Genomic DNA, 17,991 nt, shown 5'->3' on the forward strand with positions numbered 1-17,991 from the left:
AAGCGCGGCGCTCCGTGCCCCGCCCAGCTCGCAGTGCGCATGCGCGTTCAGGCGGCGGGCGGGGGCGCGTTCCCCTGGCAACGGGCGGCCCCGCCGCGGCCCGGCAGTTGCGGGCGGCCGCAGCCTGGCTGCCCGCCGCGGCAGCGCTGGACGGCGGCGGCGAGGCCGGAGGTGCGGGGCGGCGGCGGCGGCGAGACGGGGGATGGGGGCCGCCTCCCCCCGCCACCATGCTGCTGGGCAGGAAGCCGGAGGCTCCGCTCGGTGCAGGTGAGACGGGAGAGAAGCGGAGGGAGCGGCCCCTCGGCACCGGGCGGGACCCGCGGGGGTCGGCGGAACAATGCGGGCTGCGGGCGGGCGGGCGGAGCCGGGGAGCTGCGGGTATGGGCGTCCCGTGCTTGCGGTGCGCGCTGAGCGCTCCTTTTCTCTCCGAGTATTTCTCGGCTGCTGAGCAAACAACGCGACCTCTTTTACATTTATTTTTAAAATTTTTTTATTTTTTATTTTCCTCGCGGCAAATCCGCCGGCTTTAATTCCCCCGTATCGTTTGTACGGGGTAACCTACTTCCCAGCTAGTCCGATCAAGGCGTGTGCTCCGTTTGCATTGCTGCTCGCGATGAGGCCACTTTGGGATTATCTGCTTAATGCAGGGAGGGGAACGCGCTGCCTCCTGTTCCTGGAGGGTATATTTGCATTGCAAGCATCGATTAAAAAAAGGAGAATCTCTAAATTAAAGCAAAAGTATCAAACTAAGCTTCTTAAGCAGCGTTATACTCTGGTGTTATAACACTCTGAATGGCGTAGTTAAAGATTGTTTACTAATTATATGAGAACCTCCCAAGGAGGCTGTGGTTGCCCCATCCCTGGAGGCATGCAAGGCCAGGCTGGCTGTGGTTCTGAGCAGCCTGGTCTGCTGGTTGGCAACCCTGCATATAGCAGGGGGTTGGAACTGGATGAGCACTATGGTCCTCTTCAACCCAATTCTATGATTCATGAGTTACACCCGATCGTTTGCCTCCATACGTAGCAATGTGAATTGTCAATAACTGTATGGAACATTTCCAGCCAGGTTTGGAGACGGGTTATATGACTCCTATATGAGGATAGATCAGCTTAGGTACCAAGAGTCTGCAAATGAAGAGCACAGCCCCTCAGGACTGCCTTCCCTCGGGAGATCTAACGTGAGTACTTTGAATTTTTCACGTGGTGTTGTGTGGCTGTGTGTCTCGTTATAGAAAGTAAAGGCAAAAGGTGGGATGTTGCTTTTAGTAAGCACAAGAGCAATTTGTTGTTTTGTACAATGTAAAATCACCAGACGGTGTCAGAAGTCCTGTGTTATTGCCCTCAGCTTGTATTTTAATCCAACAATTTATTCTACAGATGGTTCAGGCGTTCTGCTGTGTCAACTAATGTGCTGATCAGTGCATAAGTCCACACACCTTTTGCTTTAGGTGTTGCGCGTTTCCATTTTAGTTTTCTTCAAGACAATCCCAAGGCTTCAGTGTAGGTTTATGTCTTCAAACTTCTTCTAGAAGTCTTTCTTCTCTGAAAACTCAGGCATTATCTGCTGCTTTGTGTGCTAGCAAAATAGCTCCGCATGGGCTGAAGGTGTAAAGGTGTTTTCTTTATAAGCACTGTGTTTCCTAAGCAGATGTGGAGTTATGCAGTCTTTCCTCACATTGTCTCAACTGAGCAGTGGTAGTTGTGTTCATCTGCACAGTGATCTGACCTTTGCGTGGTTCTTAGATTTGTTTTGTCTCTCGTTGAATTGTGGCAAAACTAAAGGAGCTTGTGCTTAAGCAACAACAACAACAAAATCCCACTATCTAAAAAATAGAAAATAAACTTTTCACTGAACAAGGTGTGTTTGAAAATCATCACCTGGTGTCAAGTTATTCAAACAGATATCAGTAATTAATTTGGTCTTTGCCATTCACTGAGCAAATACAGTAGCACAGGTTTCCCTTCTTGGCTGCATTGAGAAAGCAGAGGCAATACAGAGATTTGGTGAGCAGTAAATTTTGGAGGGAGGGGGGCAGATGAGAACACCTAAATGCAGTGTTTCAGTCTTAGTGTCACTACAACTGCTCATAACTAATCAGAAATCAATAGGCTGGAACCATCCAGTGAAGCGCAAATGTAATTGTATGAATGTTTTGTTTGCATGGTGCAACTCATCCTTCGTTTGTATGTTGTCCATCACAGCTGAGAGCTTTTTAAGGCAAAATTAAGGGCTGTAAAATGGCCTAGTTTCACTCCTAAATATAAAAAAAAATAAATACAATCTCAATGATATCTTGCATGCTGAAGTGTGCAGGGCTGAGGACTGTGATGCTCAGCTTTAAAGGAGAAGCGTATGGATTTCAGTGATGCTTGGTTTCTTGCTTTCCAAGATTTTTGCGTTGTGATGTAAAGTTACGTGAGAGCTGAGGATGCCTGCTACGTGCAGCTGTTGGTCCTTTTCATCTCCAGCTATATCAGAGAACATAAATATTTCTGCTTTGAGAATAGATGGGTTTGATTCCGTTTGTGGAAATAACCGATGCACTTTGGAGAAGAGAATTGTGTAGGAACTGGCTTGAGTGTTTACTTATAAAACTTCATCTGAAGTGAGAAGGATGTGAGAGTCTTTAATGCAGTGCCAGTTGTGTTGTCACTGTAATTTCCTGGCTTCTAACAGCAGCATATTTTATCAAGGACAAAGGAATACTGGGATTCATAAGAGCAAGCTGCTGAAGGAAAGCTGGTGTTGCCCAGAAGTCATCTGACTTCAAGTCAGATGGAGCTGTGTGTGTATCCTGCTGTCCTGTGGCAAAGGGTTGTGGCAGTCACCTGAGAATGAGAACTCAGCCCTTGCTGCTGCCAGGCTGGATGTGGTCTGGTGGTGCACATAGCAGGGGGTTGAAACAAAATGATCGTCATGGCCCTTTTCAACTCAAGCCATTCTATGATTCTGTGATACTTGGGGGATGCTGAGCCTGGTTTGGGCTCCAGAACCATCATTTCTTCTGTAAGAAATGATTGTGGTAGAAATACGGTCGTGAATTCTTTGTTTATTGAGGAAGTTAGAAGCAGTATTTGCTGCAAACAGCGCTTTTAGATGGAACGGGGTTTGTTGAGCTTTGGTGCTTTATCTTGTTTGTTTGTAAGCATGCTGGTTTTGTGTGCTGCACTGAATGGTGTTTTTGCTGGCTCTGGAAATACGCCTTCCTTATCTCAGAGGTTCAGCCAGGCTCCAAGAAAAAGGCGTTCATTCGAAACTACCAGGGCTGGGCTTTGCTTTTCTCACTCCAGACCTTCTGGCAAGGCGTGCCTCTCACAGAGCACCGAGGGTTGGGGCTGATAGGGCTGTGGGCACTGGAACTCAGTAGGATGCATGCAGTGGCCTCACCAGCCTTCCTCTGAAAGCAACTGCTGCAGGAAATGCCCATCTTTTGGGCTTCTGAGCAAAACACGCAGGCTTTGAAGAGATGTAGCTTGCTTTTGGTGAGAACGTTCACTTCTTTTATTTATGGGCTGTGCTGGGATGTTAGATTTTGTGTAACTAAAAAGGAATTTGGTTTTATTGCTATGGCTCTGCAGGTTTATTTATATTTTTGTGTGATTCCTGTGCAGCTATTTCAGTTTTCGGGGATTGGGTTTGGCATGTGTCTCAAATCTTTATTTTTAGATTAAAGGACGGAATGGAAAACAGATGTTGCTACTCCAGTCTCGGCTTCTTCCATGTTGTGTGGGATAAAACAACACCTCTTTGCTGTCTGTCAGCATGGAGCATCAGTGGGGAGAAGGGGGGAATAACTGCTGTGCGAATCGTGGTCTGAATTCCAGGGAGCTCAGCACTTACTTGTTTGAAAATGTCAAACTTGAAGCTTCTTCTCGTTCTTATTTGCTATTTCTGATGCAAGTATTTTAACATATGGCAGTAAGTGGCAGTGGTTACAGGCTGCTGCCAGAGAATAAAAGATATTCTTGATTGTGAAGGACTTCCAAGTCTGTTTTCTCGTAGTTATTCAGCTATTGCGATTCCAGAGGGACTGTGGTTATGATGTGTTTTTCCCCTTTAAAAAAGAATAAACACAAAACCAAATGTTTATACGTATGAGAAACTTTATATACAGAAGATCCATCTTGTCCTGCTGTCATCCTTTTGCTTTCTGTTCAGCTTGGCTACACCAGCCTGACATCATTTGCTGTTGCCTCTTTGTCTCTGTGGCACGCTTGTCCTTGCAGTGCTGCCAGCACTTCCCTGCACATCCATGTCGTGCTGCTTGTTTCAGACAGGTGCAGATTGCATCTGTCATTGGTTGTGTTTGCTGCACCCGTGTTTAAAGCTAAACATAGCCGTTCCCCTGGCTGTTTGCTGACTGTGTGCATGCTGCTGGAGATAGGTATTGTGTCCTTGTTTGAATGTTGGACTCTCTAGGGTTTTACCCTGCATGGGCTTAAAAACGCATTTGTGCATGTGCTTGTTTCACTAAGTTGCATTCTCGTTTGTTTCCCTTCTGTAACTACACTTTAACTTGAGTTAGCTTAGGTAGTAAGTGCAGCATTCTATATTTGTTCCCAGTGGAAATGCAAAACGTGCTGGTGTTACTGTTTTTATTTGTGATACTGATTTCATTCTTAAAAGTAAGCTTTGTTTGATCTTTTTATTGTGTTTCTGTCTGTAGGTTTGTAGCAACAAACTTGCAATGAAGGATCACCCTCTGAGTGGGAGCCAGGTCAAAGTGGAACAATTGTTTGAGGACTCTGGGAACAGGAGGAGCAGTACCCTTCAGTCTGCAGGAATTACTTGTTCAGAAAGATCTCTTCCTTCCCTCACAAAAGATAAAAGCATAGAGAGCTTAAGCACTTCTAAAGGTGGCAGCAGTTCCTCAAAAGCCCACAAGGCCGTTTCCCAGGCTCCAGAGCAAGCTGTCAAACAGTACAAGCATCAATTATCTGCATATGAGCAGCAAGAGATATTTAACTTCTCTGAGATTTACTTTGTGGGTCCAGCTGCAAAGAAGAGGCAAGGAGTGATTGGTGGACCCAACAACGGAGGTTATGATGATGACCAAGGCAGCTACATTCATGTGCCCCACGACCATCTCGCTTACCGCTATGAAGTGCTCAAAATCATCGGCAAGGGCAGTTTTGGACAAGTTGCTAAAGTCTACGATCACAAACTCCACCAGCATTTAGCCTTAAAGATGGTTCGTAATGAAAAGAGATTCCATCGGCAAGCAGCAGAAGAAATCCGGATCCTGGAGCACCTGAAGAAGCAGGATAAAACTGGCAGTATGAACGTTATTCACATGCTGGAAAGCTTCACCTTTCGGAACCACATCTGTATGACCTTTGAACTCTTGAGTATGAACTTGTACGAGCTGATAAAAAGAAACAAGTTCCAGGGCTTCAGCATCCAGCTGGTGCGCAAGTTTGCTCACTCTATACTGCAGTGCTTGGATGCTCTCTATAGAAACAAAATCATACACTGTGACTTGAAGCCGGAAAATATCCTCCTCAAACAGCAAGGGAGGAGTGGAATCAAGGTTATAGATTTTGGGTCCAGCTGTTTTGAGCACCAAAGAGTCTACACGTACATTCAGTCTCGATTTTATCGAGCACCGGAGGTAATTCTAGGCAGTCGCTACGGGATGCCCATAGACATGTGGAGTTTTGGCTGTATTCTGGTGGAGCTGTTGACTGGATACCCTCTTTTTCCTGGAGAGGACGAGGGAGACCAGTTGGCTTGTATGATGGAGCTTCTTGGCATGCCCCCTCAGAAGCTTTTGGATCAATCCAAGCGAGCCAAGAACTTTATCAACTCCAAGGGTCATCCTCGCTACTGCACTGTGACGACACATGCAGATGGAAGAGTGACCCTCAACGGGAGCCGATCGCGCAGGGGAAAAGTGCGAGGGGCTCCAGGGAACAAGGACTGGGTGACAGCACTGAAAGGCTGCGACGATCCCTTGTTCATAGAGTTCCTAAAGGAATGTCTCAGCTGGGATCCTGCTGTGCGCATGACTCCAAGTCAAGCTTTAAGGCACCCCTGGATTTGTAAACGAACCCCCAAACCACCCAGCACTGATAAAGCCTCCAGTAAAAGGATTTCTAGCTACACGAGTTCCTTCACAGGAATTGGTTCCAAGTTGCCTCCTGTGGTTGGGGTAGCAAACAAGCTGAGGGCTAACTTAACATCCGACGCCAATGGCAGTATACCTTTATGTACTGTGCTGCCAAAGCTGGTCAGCTAGTAGCAAATGACATATTGCCAGAATACGTACTTTTTATTTTAATTATTTGTTAATAACGTCAAAGGAAGTTAAAGGCAGAGGTTTTTAATGGATTTAAACACTTAAAGGCCTAACTTTTATCAAACTGTTTCTCTCGCAGCGTGGTGCGTGTGGCATCCTGGGTAGGTCAGCTCATCTGATGGGTAACGTGGCAGTTTGGCTGCTATGCTATTTAATAATGCTGTTTTGCAAACCAAACTATTTCTTATCAAGACAGGTTAGGAGATTATTTTGCTTAAGACAGCAAGGGAAATTGATTTATGATGTGTATTTTCAGTTAATCCCCAAATTAACTTTTTTTTTTTTAATTGTATTCTAGGGAGAGTTTTTACATCTGTTGTCACAAGCACAAATGCATTATTGGTGTAATGCATTAAGAACTCACTAACTTATGTCTGAAGGATTGGATTCCTCTGTGCTGCTTTTCCCTCTTCTAAGAATTTTAAGAAATACCTTTGGGTAGAAACACCAACAAATGTGGTGTTGACATTTTGTAGTCTGATTTTAATTCTTTTTTTCCAGGGACACCATGGAACACAGGAGGTGTAGATAGATGTAATTCCTGCACATGTGCTATTTCCCTTAACAGTCTGTGGAAGGCTGACAGGGAAGCTCAAGGAGCAGAAGGAATCCATTGCAGGCCTGGGCTGCTTTGTTTGGGGCTGATGATTGCATTACATGTTTCTTGGAGCTCAGATTTATAAGTTCTCCCAGGTGTGTGTGTGTGTGTGTTTGCTCATTGATGTGAGCTCTTGGTTGGTTTGGTTTTGTTGTTGTGTGTGGAGTGAATTCCATTAAATTCCATGGAAATCTAAAGCATGCCACCCTGATCAGGCAAGTAAAAGTTCTCAAGGCATAGGATATAATAAAACATGTGTGGAACAGGCCTAATAAATAGAACAGCTCTCCAAAATCTCAATGTAGTCTCAGGAAGGACTGATAAGATGCAAAAACTCATAGATCCAAATCAAGCTGCGTTATGAGATGAATTATTTTAATTCTAATCGCATTCCTTCGGGTCTGTGCGAGGTGTTTCTGCATGCCTGAGATGTGTAAGCTTCTCATTTCTTTATCTTCCAAGAACACGGGGTGATGGTGTGACCTGTAACGACAGCAGCACAACTTGTTCTGGTTCTCAGCTCTTGGAGCCACATGGCATGGGTCCATTTACAAAAACATCTGATCTCCTGCCAGGTTCCTGAATGCAATTTTAAACACAATTTAGAGCCTTTATGAAGAGAGGGTTTTAAATTTAATGAGTTTCTCTGCAGCAAGTTTTTAGTACTGAAACAAGGAGACTTGTTCTACAAACAAACAAAAAAAAAGGCTCAGGGTGATTTGTAAGATAAGGTGACCACATGTTCAATAGCAGAGTTGCCTTCTGAGAAGATGGGGCTGTGCTTTCAGCTTCGCCCTGCTCTAATTACAGCACTGCTCAAAAGCTGGATGGAAAGGCCAAAGAGTCAGAGCCAAAGCCCCAGGCTTCCCACAACTGTTCTTTAAGCAGAGATTCTCACACAGGAGCTTTGCTGACTTGTGTTTTATGAGGGTAAATGCACTCAGTTCAGTGATGCTATTAAAACAGTGAAGTCTAGCTTTTATCCACGTGGCCACGAGCAACACCAGTGCATGTGTTGTTTGTGGTTCACTTCATAATAAGGTGTGAGTGGTGTTTTTGTTTGGCAGAGCTGAGCACTGTTTTGTTAGAAAGTACAACCAGGGAAACGGATTTTGGGGGGATGTGGTGGAACAACACCACCAATTTTAGCAGCGTCTCTAATAGATGTGACACATTTCTCAAAGCCAGGAACATCCTATTTCCTCCTCTGACTTTCCTATTTGCATTTTTAACTATATGTATATATATTTTTGTCTTTTAAACCAGCTGGGTGAGGAAGAAGGGGAACCTTTTGAGGAGCAGTAGCTTGGTAAGAAAGATGTGTAGAAAAGGAGCACTTTCTATAGAAAGACTGTACAGTGGTGGTAGTGTTTGGAGCCAGGAAGACAGAGAGTTTGTGTTAGGAGCTGTGCAAGGAGAAGATGGAATACCCTTTTTTCAGGAGCAGCGACCAGTGGCTTGGCAGTAGAACACTTTTCATCTCTGCAATACCCAAAGTGGAATGATTATTCTCCTGGGACTTCTGGTTATGACGAGGTAACTTCTCATGTCACAGCTGTGAAACTACAAATGGAGTCATTAGCTGGCAAAAACATTGGCTTTTTCCTTCAAAAATGTGTTTGCCTTGACCTGACCAGGCAAGGTGCTCTCTGTGAGCTGTGCATGTTTAAGAATCAGCCTCATTTACCTGGGACTATTCCTGTATTTTAAAATCACACAGTTAACTATCTTGCTAATTTGAGGCTCTGATCGATGTGGCCACAGCAGATGAGAAGGAAAAAGAAGCAACTTTGGAAGATTTCTACCGTATTGAAAAAAGGTTCTACATAACCCAGAGAGCACAGCTCTGTGTTTATTTACTAAGCCCCATTTTCTTACGCAGTATTTGCTTTCTAGGAAGAGTGTGGCACGGTGTGCCCAAAGTGGGAGAGCCCTTCAAGGGAGATAATGAATCCTGTGTCTTGGGAGAGCTGAGTTCTCATCCCTACAAACACTTCCCTTGTTGAACTCGTGGTGGGTTCCTATGGGAATCACACCCAGCCGTGCTCACAGGGCTGGAACACAGGCTGTGTTGTTAACAGTGTTGTTTATCAACCACGGATGTGTTTGCAGTGTCAGTCTTGAGTGAGATGATGTGGAAGCTCAAATTCACATTTGCTTTTTGGGCAGCCGAGCACTATAGTGAGATCTGAGGTTGTCAGGAGTGCATCACTTTTGTTACTTGTGATACTGGTTAGGATGCTGAAGTGATACAGGGCTGAACTCATCTAAATAGATGAACAAGACAGTGTTTGTTTTTGTGGAACCTCTTTGTTTTGTCAGCACTCGTGAGGTTCCCCTGCACCCTCAGTCATGTTAGGAAGTTAGCATGCCACAGATGTCAATTGCTTGGGATTCTGACAAAACAGGCATCACGTTTCTAGGAATTGTAATGAAGTCATCCAGACTTGTTTTTCAGTGTTCCTTACGGTGTTCCTTCTGTTTGACTGCTCGTTATCATTACTCTTTGTGTCAGAAGTAACACGCTGTTTGCTGTCTGCATTTTTAGCTGTTTGTTTTAGCAGTATTTGTAATACAAAACAAATGACAAGGCACGAGCATCTGCCAGATATGCATTGCTTTTACGCTGGGGTCCAAATACTACGCAGCTGTCTCAGTTGCAAGGAGAAACTTGTTTCTGTTTGAACTCAGTGGGGCAGTGATGTGGTCACTGTGGGATGCAGTGCTGCAGCCCCCAAAGCAGGCTGGTTTGGGCTCATCAAGGGCAGGCAGCGCACACTCTGCCTCCAATGTGCTCTTTGCTAGGGTTTGCTGCCCAGTCTGTCCTGTCTGAACAGGAGTTGTGCTTGCCTGGTAAGCTCAGAGCTCAGAACAAACCCCTCTGTAAGGTTTGAGGTGCATTATGCAGTCTATCATTGTTTACAATAGCTGTGAGGGCTTCCGTGCTGTTGGAAGCTGTTGGAATTTCGCAGTAGAGGTTCTTTGCAATGGTCATCTTTGAATCTACCTCTGAAATAAACCTCGGGTCCTTTCTAAAGGGATGTTCACCGCAGACTGCAGCTCTATTTTGTTTTTTTAAAACACTGATAGCTGTTTTGGCTGTGAAATGTACACATGATGATCTCAGCAATGTCTTACTAATCCTATCCACATAAGCGAAAGGCTGATTGTGCACTCAGATCTGGGCTGAAATGATTGACACAAATCCCCTGCCTGCCAAAGTTTAATGCTGGTATGGAAGCGAAGAGCCAAAATAACATGGGAAGATCTGCAGTGCTTCTGTGTGATACCCAGCTGGGATGGAAAGCAAGCCACAGTGAAAGACTTTTCCTTAATTAAAAGAGCTTGCAGCTTTTCCATGCGTCGAGCACTAGGAGCTGTGGGTACCCAGCATGTCTGAAACTGGACATGATGGTTTTTATATCTGATGTATATCACAGATACCACTTGATGATTATTCTTTTATTTTTTTTTAACTTGATAAGGGTTTGGGGAAATGTCTACACTTCCCACTTTGCATAAAAGAGCTCTCGAGTGTTCAGAAGCTCCACCACCACTTTGTTCTCAGCTCCCACTGTCACGTTTTAGACCTTGGGGTCATCAGAGCAGTCTTGCATGGGTGAGCATTGCTGTGTTCAGAGGGAGCACAGACCTCAGCCCTGCAGGAACAACCCGTGTTCCCTATCCATAGTACTGTGCCTTATTATTTGACCAGCCTACATTTGTCTTGGTGCAATGAATTTACTATTCAGGGTTTCTTATACTTTGCAGCTGTCCACACTAAATGTCGGTGCGTGTGAGGAATTTACAGGTTAGCCTTCTTTATTGTAAATACTGTGAGGTGGAAATGTAGGAAACACTTAAGGTGCATGTGAACATAACCCTGTGAAGGAACACTTGAAGTCGGTCTCAAGCTCTGTATCTCAATGTGACGGGCAGATATTTCCTAATGTTGTACTTCAGTTCGTTTTTAAAAGAAAATAAATGCATAATTTTCTTTAGCATCAGACTGTGAATTCCTGAAAGAAGAGCTTGGTTTTAATCTAGTATGGATTGCTTCCAGTGAGTGCAAAGTGCTGCTGTTGTTTGTGTGGCCAGGTGCTGCCCTTCGTGTCGAAGCAGAGATGGGCAGGAGGTTTTTGGACCCTACGTGGTGATTTCAGTGTCTCTGTGCTGATGGAGCTCTCTGATGTGACAAACGTGCTGTAATTAGAACATCCCGCAGTTTTGCCATAACATTGGTTGGTCATCACTTTCTTATTTAGCCCAGTGTTCTTTTTAAGGCTCAGAATCCTGCTTATCCCCGGGCTGCGCTGAGAAATCCAGCAGCAGCCACTTAAGGAAGATTTGCTTTTATTAGAAACCTATAAATGGGAAACGTCCTGCACACCAGTGGATATCGGAATAGTTGGGAGGTGAAATCATCCTGCAATAAAAAGGTCTGTAGTTACGACCTGCGTGGTTAAGTGATGTACATTACATGCAGAGCCACTTTGCAGGCAGCAGAATGAGGTTTTTCCCTTCTTTTAGTGTGGGTGAATGTTTGATGAAACAAGAGCTGGTATAGTAACAGAGGGTGTACATACAGACACTGGGTGTTCTCTGAGTCTCTTTATGTGTGGATACATGGATGTAAATGCAGGCTGTAGGCTCTGGGCTGTGTGCTCCCATAGGGCTGCAGTACTGGCAGTCCTCTGGAGTGGCTCTCAGCCCTTCACACACACACTGCTCACAGGAGGGTTTGGCCCATGCCTTGGGATTGCTTGGGCTGCAGTTTTGCCCATAATTAGGTTTTCTAGAAGCATCAGAGCCAGTGCTGCTCTCCATGTGATTCATCTTATCCTTTTTATAAACGGAGTCGTCCTCTGCACAGAAGATGAATGGATGGTGGGCTGTGCTGGGATTGTTTTCTTTCCTCTTGTCAGATCTGCCCCAAAAGGCTCTGCAAACACTTCTCAGGACAACCACGTGTGTGGATGCTCAGAAGCACAATTGCTCTGAAGGTTCCTTCCTTCCCCATCACCTGAGTGCAGCCGTTTCTCCCTCTCCTCTCACAATTTGGGTTCTGTGAGCCATTCCCATGGCGTGTTTCAGTTTTGCTCTGTCTGTGGGGCTGAAATGCACTCGGTGGAGCCTGCCATGCCCTGCTGCTGAGAAGAGCTTTCTGAAGACGCCGAAGCCTCAGCCCCAGCCTTGACTGTGGAGCAGCACCTTGTAGGGGTTTGCATTCCTCTAGAAGCTCTGAAATTTGGCTTTGCAAGTGGAGGGGCTGGGAGAGCTGAGAAAGAAAAGAGCTCAGAGGAAAGGATTCCCACTGGCTGTGCTCTGCATGGCTGAGCTGCAGGCTCGCACTGGTCCTCCTGCACAGCTATAGGATGAGAAGGAAGAACACAAGTTTCCCTCAGTGCCACTACGGATGTTCAAAGGTCCTCACCCGTATCTGCACAGCCCAGGGCCCTGCACTGAAGTGATGTCTTTAATATCTCTGTTCAGTGCTGGGTGACAGCAGTGCTGATAGTGCTGGCATTGCTGCTCCGGGAGGCGCTGGTGACGGATGGCAGAAATGAAGCGGTGCTGGAGCGCTGAGCAGCCAGCTGTGAAGGCATCAGAGAGGAGAGGTCATGCAGGGAATTCACACCAGAAGTTTCCTCTCTTGAATTGAAGCACAAAATAAATGTGGGCAGGCGAGCAGAGATGGTTTTTCTGGTATGAGCATAAATCTCTGAGCCATAAGCTGAATATCCCCTGTATATCCCTTCACAATTCCCTTCGTTGCTGTTGCCCTGTGCAGAGCTCAGTGCATTGCAAGCCTTTGGCACCGCTCTGTCCCTGTGCTGCCAGCTCATCCTGCAGAGCTGTGCTGGGGCTGAGCACCCAGGGGACCTCCTGCCCCAGCTGTGCCCACAGCAGTGTGCTGCCTGCATGTTCCTCTGGTCTCCTTTGGATGCACATAAACTGGGATGCTGCAGTTTCTGCTCCTTTGCTGGGAAGTGCTGCAGGATCCTGGGGGCTTTATGTCCCTCATCATCTCATTTCTTGCTGTGTGAGGCAATGGTGCTGCTTTAGGAGCATCAATACGTTGGCAAGGGGGTGAGAGAGGGACAAGACTTCCTGCTCAGCTTTTTTCCTTCCCCCTGCTGCGATCACATGCAGTGCCATAACTATTTCCAGCCCTCCCTTTAGCACTTGCAGGACCACACGTGACCCTTTGACACATCCCAGTGTGATGGGAAATGCACGAGGCTGGCACAAAGCTGAACAAATATTCCTCGATGATTCATTTTTTTTCTCCTACACCTGACCCTTGTTGCAATGCAGAGGAGCAGTAGAGGGATGGCATAAAGTGATGATCCCCACCTGCAGCTGCATCCTGCTCCCCCCACTGTGCTGCACCCAGCATCTTGATGCATGCCAGCACCCCAGAGCCCAGCATGCAGGAGGGCATCGCTCTCAAAAGCTGCCTGAAAAGATCCCTGCAGCACAGCCTGGGCTGCTCACCAGGAGCAAAACCATTTATAATGTAAACAGATCCCTTCCACCCAAATAAATAGATACGCCTGGCTTTAATAAATAAATTATATAAATAGAGGGAGATACATCTTACCTAGCTGCCGTTGCTATTATTTCCGTTGCTACATAAACAGTTTTATTTCTGGCCCATGCCACATGCCAGGTCACAGCCTGCTGCAATGTAATCTCCGTTCCTGGTTTCAGCACACCGGGGTGAATATGGTGCTGTCAGAGCAGGGCCCTTCCCACAGCCCTCAGCAGCTGCTCCAGTTGGCCGCTTTCAGCCTGTTGCTCAGTGCCCCAAGTGATTTTCCACTTGCAGATAAAGCCCCATCAGCACCCACTGACACTGTGCTGAGCAGGGGGTGCTGCCCCTCAGCTCTGAGCCTTGCACGGCTGCATCGCCCTCAGCCACTTCTTAGGTTTAGAACGTGCCTTTTTTTAGTCTTCCTGCTGGTTGTGCTCCCTGTTCCTTCCTCCTCTTTCCTTGCAGGCAGTGCTCATTTCTTGCACCTGAATGCATGGAGCTCAGTGAGTCTGATGGGCAAGTCCTTGCTGCTGATGGGCAACAGATGCCTGGGCATCCCTTCTTGCAAGGCACAGCAGTGCTGCTGCAGAGAGATGAGCCCTTCTGCTCCTGGCAGCACAGCTACTGTAGGGAAAGGCAGACAGTGGGGGGATAAAAACTCCTCCATCATGGATGTGAAATTGTCCAGGTTTGTACAGAAACCTCTGCACAGTGGCTGCTGCCACACACATGGGGCACTTTTAGGTTATAGCACTGATATGTTGCTAAAAGCTTGTTATGGACCGAGGGCTGAATACCCCACAAAAAGCAGCAAACAGAAAGAGCCTGAGGTAACACTGTGTGTTATTTGCTGCCCCAAACACCTGGAGAGGCCGTGTAAAAAAGCAGTGAGAGCCTCAAAGTCCTCACGATTGTGTTGAGGCTGAAGGCAGCTGTGGCAGCAACAAAAGCCATAGGATTGAGGAGCTTTGCAGGGTCCCCACTGGCACAGAAATCCCAGAAATGGTCCCTATGGGCTCTGCTGTGTCCTGCAGGGCAGCCAGCAGCAGCGTGTGGGCTGCAGGCTCCCACTGGATTAGGGCCAGCCTGGGAGCTGCTTATCCTAATGGAGCTAATCTCCCTAATCTCATTGCACAAATGCCTCCCTCCTCTCTGCTGGCAGACTGCAGGGACCTGAGCACGAGGTGGATGCCAGCAGATGTAAATGCATTGTTCATTGGAATGGCCCGGTTTAAAAGCAGGTCCCTTGTCCCAGCACTGAGCTTCTCACCCTGCGTGCTGCCCTTCCGCTGTTTTCACATCCATCCAACCTCCTGCAGCTTATCCCCTGTTTTTCCCCTTTCTGTGGGTAGCACAGAGGTGATCTCGCTGTCTCTGCTCTGACACCACTGCCTGCTGACAGGGCCTGGCTCTGCTTACGTCCATCCGAGTTATTTCTCACTCAGAGGCCCCTGAGCTCCCTATCTCTGCTCCAGAACTGACTGTGACATTGGCTGTAGTGATAAGTGGTGTGGAAATGTGAGGCAGTGCCAGCCTTGCTGCCTGCTGTGGGGCACTGGCAGGAGAAGCAGGCGGTTCCATCCTAAAGAATGTCACCTAATTTTGCTCAGGGACTGCAGCTGTGGATCTGCAGGAACCCAGGACCTGCAGGGAGCTCACAGTGGGCCTGTTCCCACCCTGAGCTTCTCCATCAGGTTGCTGAGCTGAAAGCCCATTCCCTCTCTGTGTCGGTGCTGCTGTGGATTTATAGGGAAAAACAAATAAATCTGTGCTTAGAAAAGCTGAGGTGAGGGTCAGACCTGCAATTCTCACTCCTTGTGGCACAGCTGTGAGGCTGAGCTGCTGCTGTGCCATAGAGGAGCACTAATATTTGCTTTCAGGTTCTGTTTTCCCCCCGTGTGGGATCTGTGGCTTATCTTGTCAGTTGGGCTACATGCCTTTCAAAGCAAATTCTTTTAAAAGGTATTTATTCCCATGCTTCTGAGCTGTGGTTTTTTGTGACTGTGAGTTCAGGCTGTCCATTTGGCATCACCCTGTGGGCAATGAATCAGGATTCATTTTCCAGTTGGAGAGAGAAAAAATAGCCCTGTGTGGAGAAAAAGTGCTGTATGGGGTCAGCTCTGGGGTCTGGCTGCATTTTTAATGCACGGAGGAGCATGGGCTGCTGTGTGCTTCTCCAGTGCTGTGCATGGGGGAGCAGCAGCTGGGGGCACAACCCTTGGTCCCAAGCAATAGTTCCCTGTGTGTCTCATAGCTGTGGGCTCTGTGTGCCCAGCAGAAGGACTGTGAGGCCATTCCATGGGCATGCCAGCACTGCTGGGTGCTAATCTGCCAGAGAAACCATGCCAAGGGCATTTCTGCCATTCTGCTGCAGGATGGGGTGCCAAGGGGAATATCCTTGGCTGGGACCAATGTTACCAGCTGGGAATGTCCCTTAGTGCCCCAGGGCTTGGGGAAGGCTCTCCATCTAAATGCAGGATGACAACAGATGAAGGGCAAAGCGCAGAAAGCGTACGGTTACTTTTTTGGCTTGTGAATCCAGGTTAGAACAGCTCCTTCCATCCCTGAGGAGCCCACAGTGCTCTATAAATACACCGTGCTCTGGGATCCCTTCCCAGGGACACAGCAGCTGCTGGAGCAGCACAGGGCTCCCACCCCATCCCCTGCACCGAGAAGGCAAAAACCACAACTGCTCCTCCTCTGCTTGTTCCAACCACCCCGTCGCTTTAAGACACGAATAGCAGTAATGGGGATTAACGATATCTCCTCAATTCAATTACCCCTACCCTAGAAGCATGCAGGATTCTTTAGATGTATTATCATTTTGAAGTGGGAGAGCTTTCCAGCAGCCTGCCGCTTGTACAAATCCACCCGTGGAGAAGGACGGGATGCACGCAGCGTTAATGATTGTTACCCTAATCTACAAGGCCTATTTTTCCCGTTAACTCCGTGATAATCAAACAATAATCCAGCTAATTACTGGCCGGGGAGAGCACGTTGGCAGATCAGCCCTCAAACCTGCTGCCAGCACTGCTGTAGCCAAATGGAGATGGAAATGGAAGGAGGGAAAGATCACTGCAGCGGCTGAGCAGGGCGAGGACAGCGGGGCCGCTGTGTTGCCCCTGTGGTGAGGTTTCTACGTGCTGATAACGGGTTGTTCGTACAGATTGCCTTCTCGGAAGCTGTTTCCTTGTAGGCGTTGTTGCTGTTTTGTTGTTTCTTTTCTCCCCAGCAATCCGACAGCTGCAAAGCTCAGTGTGCTCCGGGGGCCACCTCGTGGCTGCACGATCGCCCTGCAGAGCCCGGCGGTCATTAGCGTTCTATTCTTTAATTTTTTACGTTTTTCCTTTCTTTATTTTTTTTGGTCTTTTTAATTTCAGCATCTTTTTTTTTTCATTTTGTATTTTTATTTTAAAGTTTTGCCTTTCGTTTAATTTCTTTCGGTTTTCATTAAATCCTCGGGTGGGCGATGGTGGAGCTGATTAACCCGGTGCTGCAACAGCTGTAGGCTCCTGCAGGGCGCTGCTCGGGCTGGGTGACGATATAAAACGTGAATGAAACTGACAGAAGCAGAGCAGCACAAGAGGTCCACGGTTTCCTTTTGCTCACATTCCACTCTGAGCTTAAGGCTGGGCTGGAGGGATGGGAGGTGGTGCTGAGAGGCCCTACACAGCTCCATAGTGTCACTGAACCATGTGAGGTTGGTGTAAAGAGGGCTGGATCTCCCCCAGACATTGTTAATTGGGATGACAGATGCTCCTCTTTACTAATGATGCTCTCTGATTAGCTGAAGCTGCTCCCGTAACAGCTACTGATCAGGTTTTGTTAAAAACTGACTTTTAAAGAGCGTAGAGCTGACCTTTTCTAACAGATGGGGCTGTATTATTGGCTTGACTAACAGATTGGAGCAGATGCTATTGCTCATGGAAGGTACAGGCATGGCCCAGGGCCTCCTGCTCTGCTGCCAACGCTCCCCCCACACATTTGGGGCACCGGACTGCAGCTCATTGCCTTTCTTGGGTTTTTGTGTCCTCCTGGAGGCACCACGTGCTGAGGGTTTGGGGTCACAGCCATCTCCAGGCAGTGTTTGTGGGTGATGGAGGGGTGAATGTAAACCAAGGGTGGCAAGCAAGCTGTATATTTTGTATCCGCGGATGAAACATCTGAATTTCCAATTTCGGTCCCGCTGATAGACGTGCAGCAGGCAGCACGACAGCCCATGGCATCCCAACAGCTCCGAGCTGGGCAGCATCTGTGCCGGATCCCGGACTGAGCGTGGAAGAGATGCGATAAATCACCGCTTCAGTCTTTCGGACGGTTCTCCCACGCTTCGCACGTCGATGGCATTGTCCCCATCTCCTGGCTCCAAGGGATCTACTTCCAGATAAGAGTTACCGGCAGGGAGGGCACTCGACGGCCATCGACCCCTTCCTACCACCCCCGCTCCGCTTCTCCCTGCGGGGCCGGGCCGTGCGTTCGGTTCCCCCGCCCCGCCGAGCGCAGCCCATCCCCGCCCCGTCCCTCCCCCGTCGGCCGTGCCCGGCCGCGGCGAGGCG

At 47.7% G+C, this 17,991-nt stretch overlaps 1 protein-coding gene across 3 annotated transcripts; it reads left to right on the forward strand.

Annotated features, from left to right (window-relative positions):
* The first annotated feature begins 124 nt into the window (after positions 1-124).
* DYRK3 (dual specificity tyrosine phosphorylation regulated kinase 3) lies at positions 125-12,954 on the forward strand. Of its 3 annotated transcripts, none has more exons than XM_048926111.1 (3): positions 125-267; positions 1,063-1,178; positions 4,668-12,953. In XM_048926111.1, the coding sequence occupies exons 1-3, from the start codon at positions 228-230 to the stop codon at positions 6,237-6,239; spliced, it is 1,728 nt and encodes a 575-aa protein (XP_048782068.1). In that variant the 5' UTR covers positions 125-227; the 3' UTR covers positions 6,240-12,953. The 3 variants fall into 3 exon arrangements, with proteins under 3 accessions (XP_048782068.1, XP_048782066.1, XP_048782069.1); XM_048926109.1 differs by having other exon boundaries at positions 1,067-1,178; XM_048926112.1 differs by lacking the exons at positions 125-267; positions 1,063-1,178 and adding an exon at positions 3,216-3,483 and having other exon boundaries at positions 4,668-12,954.
* Positions 12,955-17,991: the final 5,037 nt, after the last annotated feature.

Source organism: Lagopus muta, chromosome 24, assembly GCF_023343835.1.
Source record: "Lagopus muta isolate bLagMut1 chromosome 24, bLagMut1 primary, whole genome shotgun sequence".
NCBI classification, from domain to species: Eukaryota; Metazoa; Chordata; class Aves; order Galliformes; family Phasianidae; genus Lagopus; species Lagopus muta.

Excerpts from the sequence above, each read along its gene's own strand:
- DYRK3 (XM_048926109.1), top strand. The coding sequence starts at position 203 with ATGGGGGCCGCCTCCCCCCGCCACCATGCTGCTGGGCAGGAAGCCGGA. Across the intron at positions 268-1,066 it reads GGAGGCTCCGCTCGGTGCAG|GTTTGGAGACGGGTTATATG; the intron begins GTGAGACGGGAG and ends ATTTCCAGCCAG. Across the intron at positions 1,179-4,667 it reads CTTCCCTCGGGAGATCTAAC|GTTTGTAGCAACAAACTTGC; the intron begins GTGAGTACTTTG and ends TTCTGTCTGTAG.